General features: G+C 38.9%; 1 protein-coding gene across 1 annotated transcript; it reads left to right on the top strand.

The window, feature by feature from the left end:
• Positions 1-880: 880 nt before the first annotated feature.
• On the top strand, positions 881-14,476 carry LOC133728277 (probable LRR receptor-like serine/threonine-protein kinase At1g53430). The gene is made up of 24 exons (XM_062155675.1): positions 881-1,066; positions 7,015-7,189; positions 7,395-7,466; positions 7,736-7,804; positions 7,900-7,971; positions 8,409-8,480; positions 8,854-8,925; positions 9,004-9,075; positions 9,196-9,267; positions 9,370-9,441; positions 9,541-9,612; positions 10,176-10,244; positions 10,364-10,429; positions 10,619-10,678; positions 10,790-10,825; positions 10,910-10,953; positions 11,090-11,451; positions 11,583-11,784; positions 11,860-11,994; positions 12,586-12,704; positions 12,782-12,992; positions 13,071-13,308; positions 13,574-13,724; positions 14,013-14,476. Exons 1-24 carry the CDS (start codon positions 952-954, stop codon positions 14,433-14,435), a joined length of 3,051 nt encoding a protein of 1,016 aa, XP_062011659.1. The 5' UTR covers positions 881-951; the 3' UTR covers positions 14,436-14,476.
• Positions 14,477-14,780: the final 304 nt, after the last annotated feature.

The raw sequence follows: 14,780 nt of genomic DNA, 5'->3' as shown, positions 1-14,780 counted from the left end.
AAGAAGAGAAGCCTGAACGACGGCATCAGAACCCCGACCCGGACCAAAGCCCGGACCCGAACTCCGGCTGCCACGTGGAGCTTCGGAGGTCTGATGACGACCCTGGCGTGGCGGCGGAGCATCGGAGGTTTCTTCTCGTGGCAGCGGTGCTTGCAATCAGAGATGCAGTCGAGGTCAAGCTTCTGACCGCGGTGCTTGTCGGGTATGGCGTCGACGAGGACAAGCTTCGAAGGTCCTAGGTTAGAATGGGCTGGGCGATGGACAGGCCGACGCTGCCGGCGCCGATGACGGAGATCTTGGTCTGGCCGTTGGAGGAGGAGGGAGGGCGGTGCCGTGGATGTGCTTGAAGAAGGCCTGGGTTAGGTCGATGATGAAGGCGGTCTGGCAAAACAGGCTTGGCAATGCAGTCGGCCGGAGGTGGAGAGAGAGAGAGAGAGAGAAACTGGAGGTGGAGATCGGGGGGAGAGAGACAGAGTCTGAGAGGAGAGGGATGAGTTTCAATTTAATTAATAGGGGCTAAAATGTCAATAGATATTAGATTGGGTAAATGAGGTTAAATAACTCTTAGTAGAGTAAGTGGACAATTTTTAAGCTGAAATTGGGTAAGTGGTCACAACCCCTAAAAAATATACATCTGCATTCTGCAACAACCATTAGTGGTTTAGTACCCTAATATACCCCTATATATCCTTGCCTCAATTGTCGCCACCACCTATCAACGGTCAACCCAGCCACCATTATCCATGCAAGTTTTATCACATGATGTGGGCCAGAAGATCCAATCAGTTGGGTCTCCCATTAAATAAAATATTATTTTTTGTAAGGGCTATAGGGCTAAATCAAAGGGTATATATAGCCCTTCGGCCCTCAAACCCTTAACTCATTGTCCATTTGTTCTATCTTCTATGCATGCAATAGTTGATTGGGTCTTGAGTTAATTGTACAGCGAAAATGGGGTCCGCGATTTCGAACTCTAGGATTGGTTTGGTCTTTGCTTTTGGGTTTCTGGTGCTGATTTGCTTCACTGGGTTTGGGTCTCTTGCTCAACTCATTCCTCTACAAGAAGGTAAGTACCATAATTTCATCCTTCTCGCTTCAAAATCATAACCTTTTTCTGGGTTTGTGAAGATTTTTGGGTTATATTCAACATTTTTCCTGTTGTGGGTATATTGCATTGCTTTACCAGTTTTTTTTTTTTTGTTGAAACTGAATAATTTATTATTTGGGGGAATTAACCCTCCATAGATAGTACATCACTAAGCCACTCCGGGCTATTACATATCCAAACGTGAAAGTCAGGAATCACAAGCGCATGCTTAGCAACGACATGTGCTGCCTGATTACAATCACGTGGAGAAAACATACATTGAATAGAAGTAAAATAAGAAAAATAGGACTTTACTGCCTCCACAAAAGCCCCATCCACCTCCCAAGTTTCATCAGAAGAGGATATACTTGACACAGCTTCCTTTGCATCCATTTCAAGAATAGCATGTGAGTAGCCTCCATTTCTTGCCACTTGAAGACCCAACTTGGCAGCATATAATTCGGTAGCTTTTGGAGAGAAGTTACCAATCATTCCTTTAGAAGCAACCACCAAAACAGACCCATCCCAACTTCTAATCACAACACCTAGACCACGTCTACTTGCATTCAAGTGAACAGCCTCATCTACATTAATCTTGATAAAAGGAAATCTAGGTCTCCTCCAAGTCATCCGAGCAGTGGGCAAAGTGTTCAAATTTCTACTACAACCAGTAGCCTTATTCTTATCACTGTGAACTTTAGCAAATTCTTCCATTAACAGCGATAGAAATCTGCAAATCATTGCTTTGCCAGTTTGATGTTGTAACTGCTCTGTTCAGTAACTGAAATTGGGTACCCTGTTTTCTCTACCTTATCTATCTATGTGTGTCTGCTCTGTTTTGTTTTCTGTGTATCCAAACAGTGTTGGTTTCTAAAAATTTAGACCTTTTTCTCTTCTGGGTTCCATCAAAACCTCATTCAACATCTCCAAACTGGTTCCTTTTTCTAATTCCCTCTGCTCTTTTACTCATTCAAAAACACTACTACCAGACTACCTGAGCACATTAGAAGCTGTCTAGCAGAACTATTAAAAAATTTAGAACAGAGAAATTGACATTGATGAGAATTTCCGACCCTATATTAATAGTTTTTCAAGACCTCCAACATGGTAAATTTTCAGTTCTGAATAGAACTCTTGACAGTGGCGGAACTATTAAGGGGCCGGAGGTGGCCGTGGCCCCCCCAAAACTTTTGAACTGCACACTTGGGCATGTAATTAGTATGTGATTTAACAAGATTTAGACAATAATCATGGAATTGCCCCCCCCCCCCCCCCCCCCCCCCACTTACTCTGATTGTGCAAAAAAAAACCGTAGAAGGAAAAAGGTATAAACAATAATAATTTTGAACACTTGTATGGTACAATAACTTTAACCTATTAATAAATCTTTTTGAAAAACTACAAAGAAGACATGAGTAGATGTTATGAAAGAATACATTGGTATGTAGCACAAAACATTAAAGCTTTCTTTACAAATGTTAAATATGTTTTGCATTAAATTGTCTTCTATTAAAAAAAAAAATTATTCAACATATTTCACAATTTTTCGGCCCCCCCAAATACAACCTTCTAGTTCCGCCACTGACTCTTGATCTTATCGATGAAGATGAATGTCATATGGGTCCAGAACCTCAGTTCCAGTTAATTGAGCAGTGTCAAATGTCGCATTTTTTATTTTTTTATTTTATAAATATTTTTGGTGAAAGACAAAAGCGTTTTGTTTGGTTAGTGATGTCGTTTTCTTCTGTCCTCTGTACCGTTTGAATTATTAAATATGACGGGCGTGACCGGCGGAAGATACTTTTCCGGTAACAGGGGCTCTGTGAATCTGTGATACCTTTCCGGTAACAGGGGCTCTGTGAATCTGTGATACCTTTTGTCAAATTTAGTAACGGAGAAACAAAAACAATATAACCAGGTCATGAGGGCATAGTTGTCTATTTATGCCAGTACAAGTTGCAGAATGGCGCAATGAGCAGTAAAGGGTCTATCTTCTGTGTGGGAGCGGATCCTCCCCTAAGCAAGTTTTTAAGCTGAGCTTCCTAAGCTTTCATTTAGATTAAGACACGTGGCTATACTGGGATCCAATGGTCTACAACAAACTTGGCATTTCTTTTTATATTCTGTTTCTTTCTCTCTTCTTTCCCCTTACCTATTCTCTCTCTCGATCTCCCGGTTTTTCTTCTCTTCCTTTCTTCCACGATCTATTCACTCTCTCTCCCAGTTTTTCTTCTCTTCATTTCTTTTGCACCAATTTGGATAACCACAAGTTGGATAATGCTTTATATCAAATAAATGAAACATTCTTCCTTCTTTTGCTTGCTGGATTGAGCAAGATCCCAATGATCAAGAATACTAGAACAGAGCCACGCAAGCATTAGAAGCTCTCAGTTCAAAACCCAGAGCTCCGATTCGCAACCTGCCCGAGGACCACCGAGGCCAATGAGAAAGAACAACACCACAATCCACACTTCCACTATCCGAGCTTGAGCATCAACGTGGTCGCCGGAAAGCTTTACTTTGCAGTAGTTAAACGACAGGGCCTCGACTACGGTGTTCAAAATGCTCAGATTTTTATTAAATTGCATCTGTTCATGGAAGCTAAAAGAACTTGTCCATGACTATCAATTGTATCATCTGCAGTCTTGGATTGTAACGGAAATGCGGCAGTATAGAAAGGACATAAAGGGGTAAAGATAAGATTCGTTATCTCATCTAATTGTGATAAAGACAAAGATGAAACAAAAAGAGAGAGTGATCCCAATCAAAGAGATCTGCATTATCTCATCTACAAGGCCAGTACTTCAAATCCATAAAACCCAATTCAACCCTCTTGAATTAATCCAATTCTCCACCAGATCTCAAACCGACACAAACCCAGAAAATGATTCTAATTCTTGACCAGCGGAGATCAAAGAGCTAGACCAAAAGAGAGAGAGTGATCCTATTGATTCTCGAAGAAGAAGAAGAAGAAGAATGGGAGAAAGTAAAATAGAAAAGGATAAACTAACATTGTATACCATTAGATTCATGAGAGCCACGTGTCGTAATCTAGAGAAAAGCTTAGGAAGCTCAGGTAAAACCTGAGCTCAGATAGGATCCACTCCCCTTGTTTTTTTCGATAGGGAAGGGAAGGGTCTATCTTGTTTCTTTGTTTGGTACATGTCATAAATGGCCAAACAACCAAATTTAATATCTTTGGGCTTTTTTTTTTTTAATAATTAGTATTATTAATTTTCTTTAGGTTTAATAATAAGAATTATATGGGAGAGAGTTATCTTGTTTTTTTTTTTTTTTTTGAGGGCAACGGAAGACTGATCCATTGATGATAAATCATACGACCTCGCTCGGTCAAGCATGAATGGTACAAACACCCCTCATATTACAATGCATGCTCATTAAGAGTACTAAAACCAAAGGAAATCCAAAAAACTAAAGTCCAGAAAAACACTAAAGCCAAAAAGCAATAAAATAAAATGCTAGCCCTACAACTCCGCAGATGAAACACCTCCTTGAACATTTTGACGCCTAAGACCCTCGTGGTGTACGTCTCCATGAACAAAGAAGCCACGCCTCACCCATAGAGATGCAGAGGAGCTTCTCCTAACCAGACTGGGAAAAAGACGCCAAACTTGCATGCGTAGCATGCAAACCTGTTAGACCACCTGCAGTAGACGCTGACTCCAGTGACTCAGAGCCTCTACAAACCGACATCGCCGGCGAGCTTTTGGGAGTGTTTCTCTTGCCACGGGGCCGTCCTTTCTTCTTGTAGACCTTAGGAGCTGAGGTCACTGTCACATCCACTAGTCCCTCGGAAGAGAACTCCAAACCGAGATTTTCCGGTTGCAAATCAACCGGGACAAGATCCAATCCGTGTTTGGCACGCTTCCCCTCTTCCTGAGTCTCCTCCTCTCTTGGGCGACGCATCCCCACAAGATGTTGAGAAGAGGTCCCTTCAGTCCCCGACGTCGGCACCAGCTCTGGCAGCTACCGGATCTGCACCGATCGTTTCTTCAGCATATTAGGGATCCTAAAAGCAGACAGCAAGGAAGGAGAAATTGTAGGCTGAACATTCGCCCTGAAGACTAGGGCAGGAACAATCGGCCCCGCTACTGGCTGCACCCCCGCCTCCGTTTCCAGCTCTAAAGCTGGCTCTGTCTCCCTAGACAATGTTGCCCACCATGATTAAGCATAGTACAGATCCGGCAGCGCCCCAACAGACTTTCGTATCGAAAACGAAGTGTTAGGACATTAGCAGGAGAAACCCTAACCCTTCGATCCAATCGCACCGGCTCATTGATAGGTAACACAAGCCGGATACGGGCCTCTCCCCGCCGCAACGCACCACGATCTACCTCCAGCACTTCTCCAATCGTCCCTCCCACCAACCTGACCATAGGCTCAGTCAGGATACCTAGAGGAATTCCTTGCAGCACAGTCCAGATCCAAACAAAATCTAGCTTCACCTCTGAGATCTCCGAAAATCCATCATAGTCATTCAGGAGAAGCATGACTCGCTGAAAACCCCAGGGACCACCCTTCTTCACACGAGCAACATCACGTTCATGGGAGAACATAAAGAGAAAACGATCACCTCTTGGTTGGACCTCCACCGTCCCAGACAGACGCCACATCGATCGCACGACACTCTGGAACGAATCGAACACCAGCGCCCGACAAGTATTCAGTCGACCCACCAGGTAGAAATTGCGGGCCAAAAACTCTTTCCTCGGAACCCTAAGGTTTCCCAAATCCACGGGTTCTTCCCCTTCCTTGAGCGACAGTTTAGTTCTAAGTCTAGCAGTTATGGAGGCAATAGCAGCCATGAGAATGAGACGCCGCACAACTTGAGAATTCAAAACCCTAACCCTAGCAGAGCAAGAGAGAGGGGGAGTAAAAGTCGCGGTATAGGTGAGCATAAATTGGTGGGAGAGAGTTATCTTGTTGTTTGGTGGCAAATATAGTATAATGTTCAGTTTCAAAAAAAAAAAAATATATATATATATATATATATAATTTTGCTCAGGTGCGGATATCCGCACATAAGCAAAAACGTACGGATTTTGTGTTTTTCCCCACTTTTCGATCACACATTCACATCTTAACCGTTCAGTTTTTAGGTCCTAATGTATAGATCACCTCTGCAAAATTTCAGCCAATTTGGTGATCGTTAAGGCATTCAAAACTGCAATTTACACGAACGAACCAAATCTGTCGAACCGGATCCGTTCGTATATATTGTTGTAATTTGCAATTTTGAATGCCTTAATGATCACCAAATTGGCTGAAATTTTGCAGAGGTGATCTATACATTAGGACCTAAAAACTGAACGGTTAAAATGTAAAAATGTGATCGGAAAGTGGGTCAAAACTGGAAATCCGTACGGATCGAAAAACTGCGGACGTCCGCAGTGGAGAACCGCTGTATATATATATATATCCAGATTGATTTTGATAAAGAATCTGACTTTAGAATAAGTGAATGATCATTGATTAATTAGCATTAATTTTCGTAGATAGCTTGTGCTAATTAGAAAGCAAAGGGTTAGTTAAATGCCTAGTTTTGACTTTTGACCATATCTTCTGGCTTCTAAGATCTGACCTACAGAAAAAGAATAATATTCTGATTTTGATTGTTGACCATGTGATCTATAATTTTGTATTAGAGGTGAATCTGACAGTTCAGTAGGTGCAGGTTTCAATTTGGGTTTAAAAATTGAAAAAAAAAAGGGTTCAACTTGGCAAATTTAGACCGAAAGGAAAAAACTTGGGTGTGATGAACAGTTCAGTAGGTGTATACAGTAGAACTCTTTAGCATAATAGGTAATGTTTAACTTGGGTGTGATGAGCAGTTTACTACCATCTTAAATCTTTATTTCTCTACTGAACCAGTTACTTCATATTACTAATTGATTGGCACATAACAGTGAAAACTCTTGAAACGATATCCCTGAAACTCCAGAATTCTTTTTGGAACAACATCAGCCAAAGTTCTTGCCAAGATGGTGGATCAAGCTTTAATAAGATTATCACGGACGAGATTCTAAGCAATGTCACTTGCGACTGTTCCTTCGCAAACAACACTTGCCACGTCACAAACATGTATGATATCGTTGCTTTGTATGATATCGTTGCTTTGTAGTTTGGTTCCTTTGAATATCATACAAACATGTATGATATCGTTGCTTTGTAGTTTGGTTCCTTTGAATTCCACTGCTGAAACGTATCAGACTAATCAAATTTGGTTTATTCTTTTTTCATTCTTTTCCATTAATTTACTGATTTTATTCGAATGTTCGTATGACAGAGTGATGAAGCGTCTAAATTTAGCTGGTATTCTACCAGAGGAATTTGGAAGTCTTACTCATCTACAACAACTGTAAGTGATTCTTTGATGGTTATCTTGATGGACCATGTAAACTTTAGCTTTTCTTCAAATATCCCCTCATTTATTCAATGCGAATTACTCACTTGGATAAAGATAAACAGATAAGGATTCTTTCCCTATTTTTAAACCCCATTTATTAAAAAAAAAAAAAAAAAACTACTTTCCAAGCACACTCTCCTTCAACAATGGCACCTCTTTTTTACTAATGACCATCCAACAATGACAAAGACTAAAGCCTTTTATTTTTTATTTTTAAACAGTGATCTCGCTCGTAACTACATCAATGGATCCATTCCTGCAGGCATGTCTCGCGCCCCTCTTCGGAATCTGTAAGTGATCACCCCCTTTTTTTTAATTTATAACTGAGGCCTTTATAAGGCGATAATATGTAGGCTGTTAGCATGTAACTATTGGTATGCTGCAGGTCTCTTATAGGAAATCGACTAAGTGGTTCTATTCCAAAGGAAATTGGTGACATTGCTACTCTTACTGAGCTGTAAGTATTGCAAGGATGTTATTGACTTATGGTTCACATCCAAAATTAATTGGCAATGAATAATTGGCAATGAATGGAGTGGTCCAAACCCTTATATATGTATTTGAGTCCGTGTGGCCAATTTTCAAGTCATACACGTGAGGCATGCACATCTCACCTGCTCTAATACCATGATAAAGTAATTTGGGGTTCAGATCCAAAATCAATTGGCGATGGATGAAGTGGCCCAACCCCTTATAAACCCACTAGCAATATAAAGTAATTTGGGGTTCACATCCGAAACCAATTGGCAATGGATGAAGTGGCCCAAATCCTTATAAACTCATATGCAAGGTCCCATTTTTCCATGTGGGATGTATATACTCTCAACAACTTATTTCCCTAATTAACGAAAGAAGCTCAGGAATATGTAACCTTAACAAAACTGCATTTTTCAGTTTGTTGGAAGATAATCAACTTGAAGGGCCTCTTCCTCAAAACCTTGGGAGTTTGAGTTCCTTGAATAGACTGTAAGATTGCTCTTCTCATGCTATTTGACATGCAAACTTTTCACACTTCTCTGGAACAAAAGCAGGAACATTTTGTTTATCATTCAAATATTTACATAAGATACTTTTTTTTTTTTTCTGTTTTTTTTTTAACATGATATGGTACATATAACAAAGTTTTCTAAGAGGAACTGTATATGTATATGAAGAATTCAGTACTGTAGTGGGAAAAAGCTCTGCGTTGTATATATATGGAGAATGATACCATGTTCCTTTTATCTGATCATAAACTTATTCATGATTACATCAGCACCCTATTTTGGATTTGGTACCGGATACGTTTTTTCTACCAGCATAATGGTAATGCCTAAATGACTCTTTCTTTTATCTACAGCCTTCTTTCTGCGAACAACTTTACAGGAACAATTCCAGAATCATTTGGAAATCTAAAGAACTTAACCGATTTGTACGTGATACTTTTAGTCAATAATTGCATATCTTGGATTTTGGAATATAGAATTCTCATCTTCTTTTGCTGCTGCAGTAGGATAGATGGGAGCCGAATCTCAGGAAAAATACCTACTTTTATTGGAAAGTGGACCAAACTTGACAGACTGTCAGTATTCTCATCATTATGTTCATCTTCCATCTTTTATACTCCTTATGAATCAAGTTTTTAAGTGTTGGTTATTATATATCGTTGTCCTCTGAAGTCTGAACAAGTAAATCTGAGCAGGGATATGCAAGGCACGTCCATGGAAGGCCCCATTCCTTCCACCATATCTTTGCTGACAAAGTTAACTCAATTGTGAGAAGAACACCCTCCTATATCTTGTTATCTGGTAAATGATTAATAATGGAAAACCTAAAACCGACGAAACATGAATATTTCTGTGTTTCTTTGTCTCAGGAGTATATCTGATTTGAATGGATCAAGTATGCATTTTCCTAAATTGGAGGATTTGAAAATTCTGAAAACATTGTGAGTATGATATCACAGAAGTCTACTGAAACTATATGCTATGTCATTCTCACAATTTTGCTAACCTACTGGGTATTTGGTTTCTTCTACTTGGCTTAGGATTCTGAGAAATTGCTCAATTACCGATTCTATCCCTGACTACATTGGAGATATGACAAATTTAAAGATATTGTAAGTGCTTAGAATCAGCATATATTGGTGAAATGCTTAAACTTATTAGTCCATGAACTCAACAAGAATCCGAGTTTTCGTGCTTGCTTATAAACTTATAAATGGAGGTTATTTCTTATAAGCTCCCTCAAAATTAGTACTTGACAAATAGATATTCCTGGAGAGTTGAGTGGTGATTTGGCAAGAGTTATCTCAATTTCAGAAAGAAAAAAAATGGTTCAGGAGAAGAAAGAAATCAGTGATCCTGCTTTCAACAATTTGGATAATTTTATGAATTCATCTTTTTTTTTTCTTTCTGTAAATCTTGTTCATGGATAACCATTCCAGAATCCAGACCTGAACTACTGCAGTATGTTTGATGCCTAATTTTCAATTTGGTTTGGTAAACTGTTTTTTTTTTCTTTTTTCTTTTTTCTTTTTTCTTTTCTTTGAAAGGGTATCAATCATCAATTGAAATTTGTTCCTTTATACACAAATGGAGTAGCTCAATGATGAACCCATATTTGTAATTTAGCAAGACAGAACTCTTTTGTGGGCTCATATGTGACTTTTTCTTCTTATAGGGACCTGAGCTTTAACAAGTTGACAGGTGAAGTTCCAACAACCCTTAAAAATCTTCCCCTTCAATACATGTAAGTCTATTCAATAAATAAAGGGAGCATGAGTTTATTTGTGTAAAAGCATTGTTGCTTATATATTTCTCAATTAGCTATATTGCATGTTTGATTGACTGTAAGTTTTATGGGTGGAGGTTTTTGACCAACAATTTACTGACTGGAGAAGTACCAAGCTGGATATTGCGCAACAAATATCACTTGTTAGTCTTCTTCTCTAGTAGTCTAGTACTAATCTATGTATTATTTTTCTTACCGGTGTTTGCTAGACTCAAATGTACATTTCATATAATTCCTCTGTACACCTTTAACGTCGGGATGAAATATTTTTCTTTTTTATATTTTATTTTGAATTTAAAGTTGCTAACATTGTCATGAACAATCTGTTCCAGTGATTTGTCTTACAACAATTTTAGCGGATCACCTCCAGTTGGTTGTCAACACTTATCAGTGTAAGCTCATTATTAATATCTAAAGCTTCTTCTAATGTTAAGCTCTTTCTGTACGTATAATATGCTACTCATAATTTAGATTATCTACTAACTTCCTTCACTATCAAACAGGAATTTAATTTCTAGCTTTTCATCTTCACAAAGCCCGTAAGTTCTTTGCTCACTTTGTTTCTTTTCTCATCGAAATTCACATGAACATGTAAGATTGACCTTATTTCTTTCAACAAATAGGTGGTGCTTGCAGAAGGACCTCCCTTGTTCCACAAAAGCCAAATGTGAGTTTACTGTGTAGATTCATAAAAGATTTTGCTTTCATGATTTTGGAAGTTGGAACAGCTTAAGAATCCAATTTTAGTTGGTCCTGACTCCTGAGGGGTGTCATGTCTGATACAACTTCCATTACATTTTCAGACTATTCTTTGTTTATTAATTGTGGGGGGGGTCGGATGAAATTCAATGGTAATCAGTACGAAGAGGACTTGAGCCCTGAGGGACCGTCAGACTTCATTTCCTCATTTGAGAAGTGGGGTTATAGCAGTACAGGGATTTACATGGGGAAGGAAAAAGCAGATTACACAGCAACAAACACATCACCTCTTAATGGTTCACCAATTTATCAAACTGCCCGCCTTGCCCCGCTCTCACTCAAGTATTATGGCCTTTGCATGCTTAAGGGTAGTTACAAAGTGCAGCTCCACTTCGCTGAAATAAAGTATTCAGATAATGACACATTCACTGACCTCGGGCAGCGCATATTTGATGTGTCAATTCAAGTGAGTAGAACTGGATTTTTTTTCTCTTTCCGTTTATCACTTGTAGAACTTGGTTGTTTCCTTTACAAGATTTAGTATGGCTTTGATGGAGTTACTGTACGGGTTAATTTAGTAATTCGAATTATGTGCAGGGAAATTTGGTTTTAAAGGATTTCAATATTATGAAGGAAGCAGGAGGTGCTGGTAAAGACATCATCGTCAAAGAATTTAATGACGTCCTTGTTAATGGTAGCACTCTAGAAATCCACTTATACTGGAAAGGAAAAGGAACTAAGGCAATACCTGATAGGGGTGGCTATGGACCTCTTATATCTGCAATTACTGTGACACCAAGTAAGTTTCATTCACACTATAGATTGTTACTTTCTTTCCATTCATGCATTATAAGAACTACTCTTTCCTTTGCAGATTTTAAGGTTGATACTGGCCTATCTGCTGGAGCTATTGCTGGCGTTGTAGTAGCATCATGTGTGTTGATTGTATTGATTTTGGCAGTCCTTCGATATATGGGTTACTTGGGGGGCAAAGACCTTGAAGATAAAGGTAATGATATTCTCTTCATAAAAAATGTTCCTTGTTGCACCAATTCTTTCACGTAGGAACTGCTTCCCAGCATGTTAACTTTCTCCCTCGAATGATTGACACTAAAAAGAACTGAAATTTCAAGGGAAGAAACTTCGTGCTTTGATTGTGAACTATAGAAAAACGACTCAAAGTGTGAGTAACAGAGTTCTGTCGATTTGATTTACAAGACATCTCTTTGGACGAAATATAGGTCTCTATTTATAGGCTAAGCTTAAAATGTACATTCTCCAAACTTCCAATACACATAGGCACATAGCCAACCTAGTAAATTACAAATCAGTAGGCTTGAGAATGAGAAGTTTCGAGCCTAGGACCCAAATTAAAGCTTTGATACCATGGTTAATCAGAAGATTCAAACTGGTTGGAGATGAGTCTATGATGTGTATTACACTGACAGTGTGTCCACTGAATTTGGGAGATGAGTGAAATGTGCCTGGTCGGCAATGTCCTGACTCCTGAACACCACGACAGGCAACAAATTTTCATTTTCTTGTTTTCAGTCTGTTTCTTTCGTGTTTGTTAAATAGCTAAAATCTTTCCTTTTGGCAGAACTGCGTGGGCTAGAACTACAAACAGGTTATTTCACCTTACGACAAATTAAAGCTGCCACTGGTAACTTTGATCCTTCAAATAGGATAGGTGAAGGAGGTTTTGGGCCTGTTTACAAGGTAAGGATTTGTATGACTGTCTTTCAATTTTAGCAGTAAGTGTAGACATATTCTGAAATAAGTTTGCTTGATCTTAGGGGGTACTACTAGATGGTGCTGTAATTGCTGTTAAGCAGCTCTCATCTAAATCAAAGCAAGGGAACCGTGAATTTGTTAACGAGATAGGCATGATATCTGCTTTGCAACACCCAAATCTCGTGAAGCTTTTTGGTTGCTGTATCGAAGGAAACCAGTTATTGCTTATATATGAATACATGGAAAACAATAGTCTTGCCCGTGCACTTTTTGGTAAAGCCTGCAACGTTATCATCGTAATGTTAAATTCAGAGGTCTTGTATTTGATGTTCTTGTCCCCTATAATTGTAGGTCATGAAGAACAACGGCTACACTTGGACTGGAAAACAAGAAAGAAGATATGCATGGGGATAGCGAGAGGGTTGGCCTATCTTCATGAAGAATCAAGGTTGAAAATTGTTCACAGGGATATAAAGGCAACTAATGTCCTGCTTGATAAGGATCTGAATGCCAAAATATCTGATTTTGGTTTAGCTAAGCTGGATGAAGAAGAGAACACACATATCAGCACTCGAATAGCTGGAACAATGTGAGCTGCTCTCTCTCATATATTTTTTCTTCCCTAAGATGTCTTAGTATGGCTTTGTGTCATTTATGTTTCCTGAGTTAGAATTTCGAACAAAGAAACAGAAACTGTTAAAGCTGCTTCCGGGTAATGGATATGGCTTCCCTAATGCATTGCCAAATACTTTAATACTTTCATTTACAGATTTCTTATAGTTCTCTTGGCCTTCATTTATTAACTGTTAACTGCAATATTCTCACTGATTTGGAGTTTTTTACCATTTCTACAGAGGCTATATGGCACCTGAATACGCAATGAGGGGATACTTGACTGACAAAGCAGATGTGTACAGTTTTGGTATTGTTGCCTTAGAAATAGTCAGTGGAAAGAGCAACACAAATTACAGACCAAAGGAGGAGTACGTGTATCTCCTTGATTGGGTAAGCTTCATATATTATATTCTGTAATCTTCAGAGGTTTTGTTTGTCCACTCTTCATGTAAGTAGTTTATTGCTGTTGTACTTGAAATAAGCACAAATTCTCTGGAAATAAGTCTTTTTCAAAATGGTTTGCAAACACTCTCAAACAACCTATCTCCTACAAATAAAATATTTGTAGTTCTTCAATTTTCATGTTTTACATCCACATACTGTTGTGTTAAATTCAGTATGCTCTTTTAATTTTAACATGGATATATTCAGAAGATGATAGATGTTTTTGTTTTATAGGCCTATGTCCTACAAGAGCAAGGAAATATGTTAGAACTTGTGGATCCAGATCTTGGTTCAAACTACTCCAAAGAAGAGGCGATGACAATGCTTAACTTGGCGCTCTTATGCACCAATCCATCTCCCACTCTCAGACCACCCATGTCATCTGTCGTAAGCATGCTTGAAGGTAAAAGTCCGATTCAAGCACCGTTAATCAAGCGCGACACGATGGAGCAGGATGCGAGGTTCAAAGCCTTTGAGAGACTATCACAAGACAGCCAAACACAGGTTTCAACTTTCTCGCAAGATAGTCTTGTAAGAGGAACATCAATGGAAGGTCCATCGATTGATTCTTCGGTTTCTCTCGCTAGTAAGGATGAGTCCCATGAACATCCTTCAACAAGCCTACTAAAGGATCTGTATGATGTAAACTTACAGTGAAGACATGTTTAGTAAAGGTGAACGATTTGAAACACTCTTTCTCAATTGGATTTGGTCCAAATTATTTTGTAATACTAGGAGAAACGGAATTATTAAAGATTTGTTGAATGGATGCATGCATCTGGAATTGGTAGGTTCTACCAATTAGTAATGGATATTGATGAACTTCATGTTTGGAATTAACAGCATGTGTACAACTGAAACACAAAAGCATTGTTTATTCATTTAATGTTAGTATAGGACTAGGTTTTTCAAGCCCGATAAGATTAGATTTCACGTTAGATTTAGATTCCTTGTCAGATTAGGATATATATACTTTCCTTAGAGGATTAGGATTTACTTTCC

The sequence above is a fragment of the Rosa rugosa genome, chromosome 2 (assembly GCF_958449725.1).
Source record: "Rosa rugosa chromosome 2, drRosRugo1.1, whole genome shotgun sequence".
NCBI lineage: Eukaryota > Viridiplantae > Streptophyta > Magnoliopsida > Rosales > Rosaceae > Rosa > Rosa rugosa.
The sequence above is the reverse complement of the archived record's forward strand: the minus strand, read 5'-3'. Positions and strand labels throughout refer to the sequence as shown.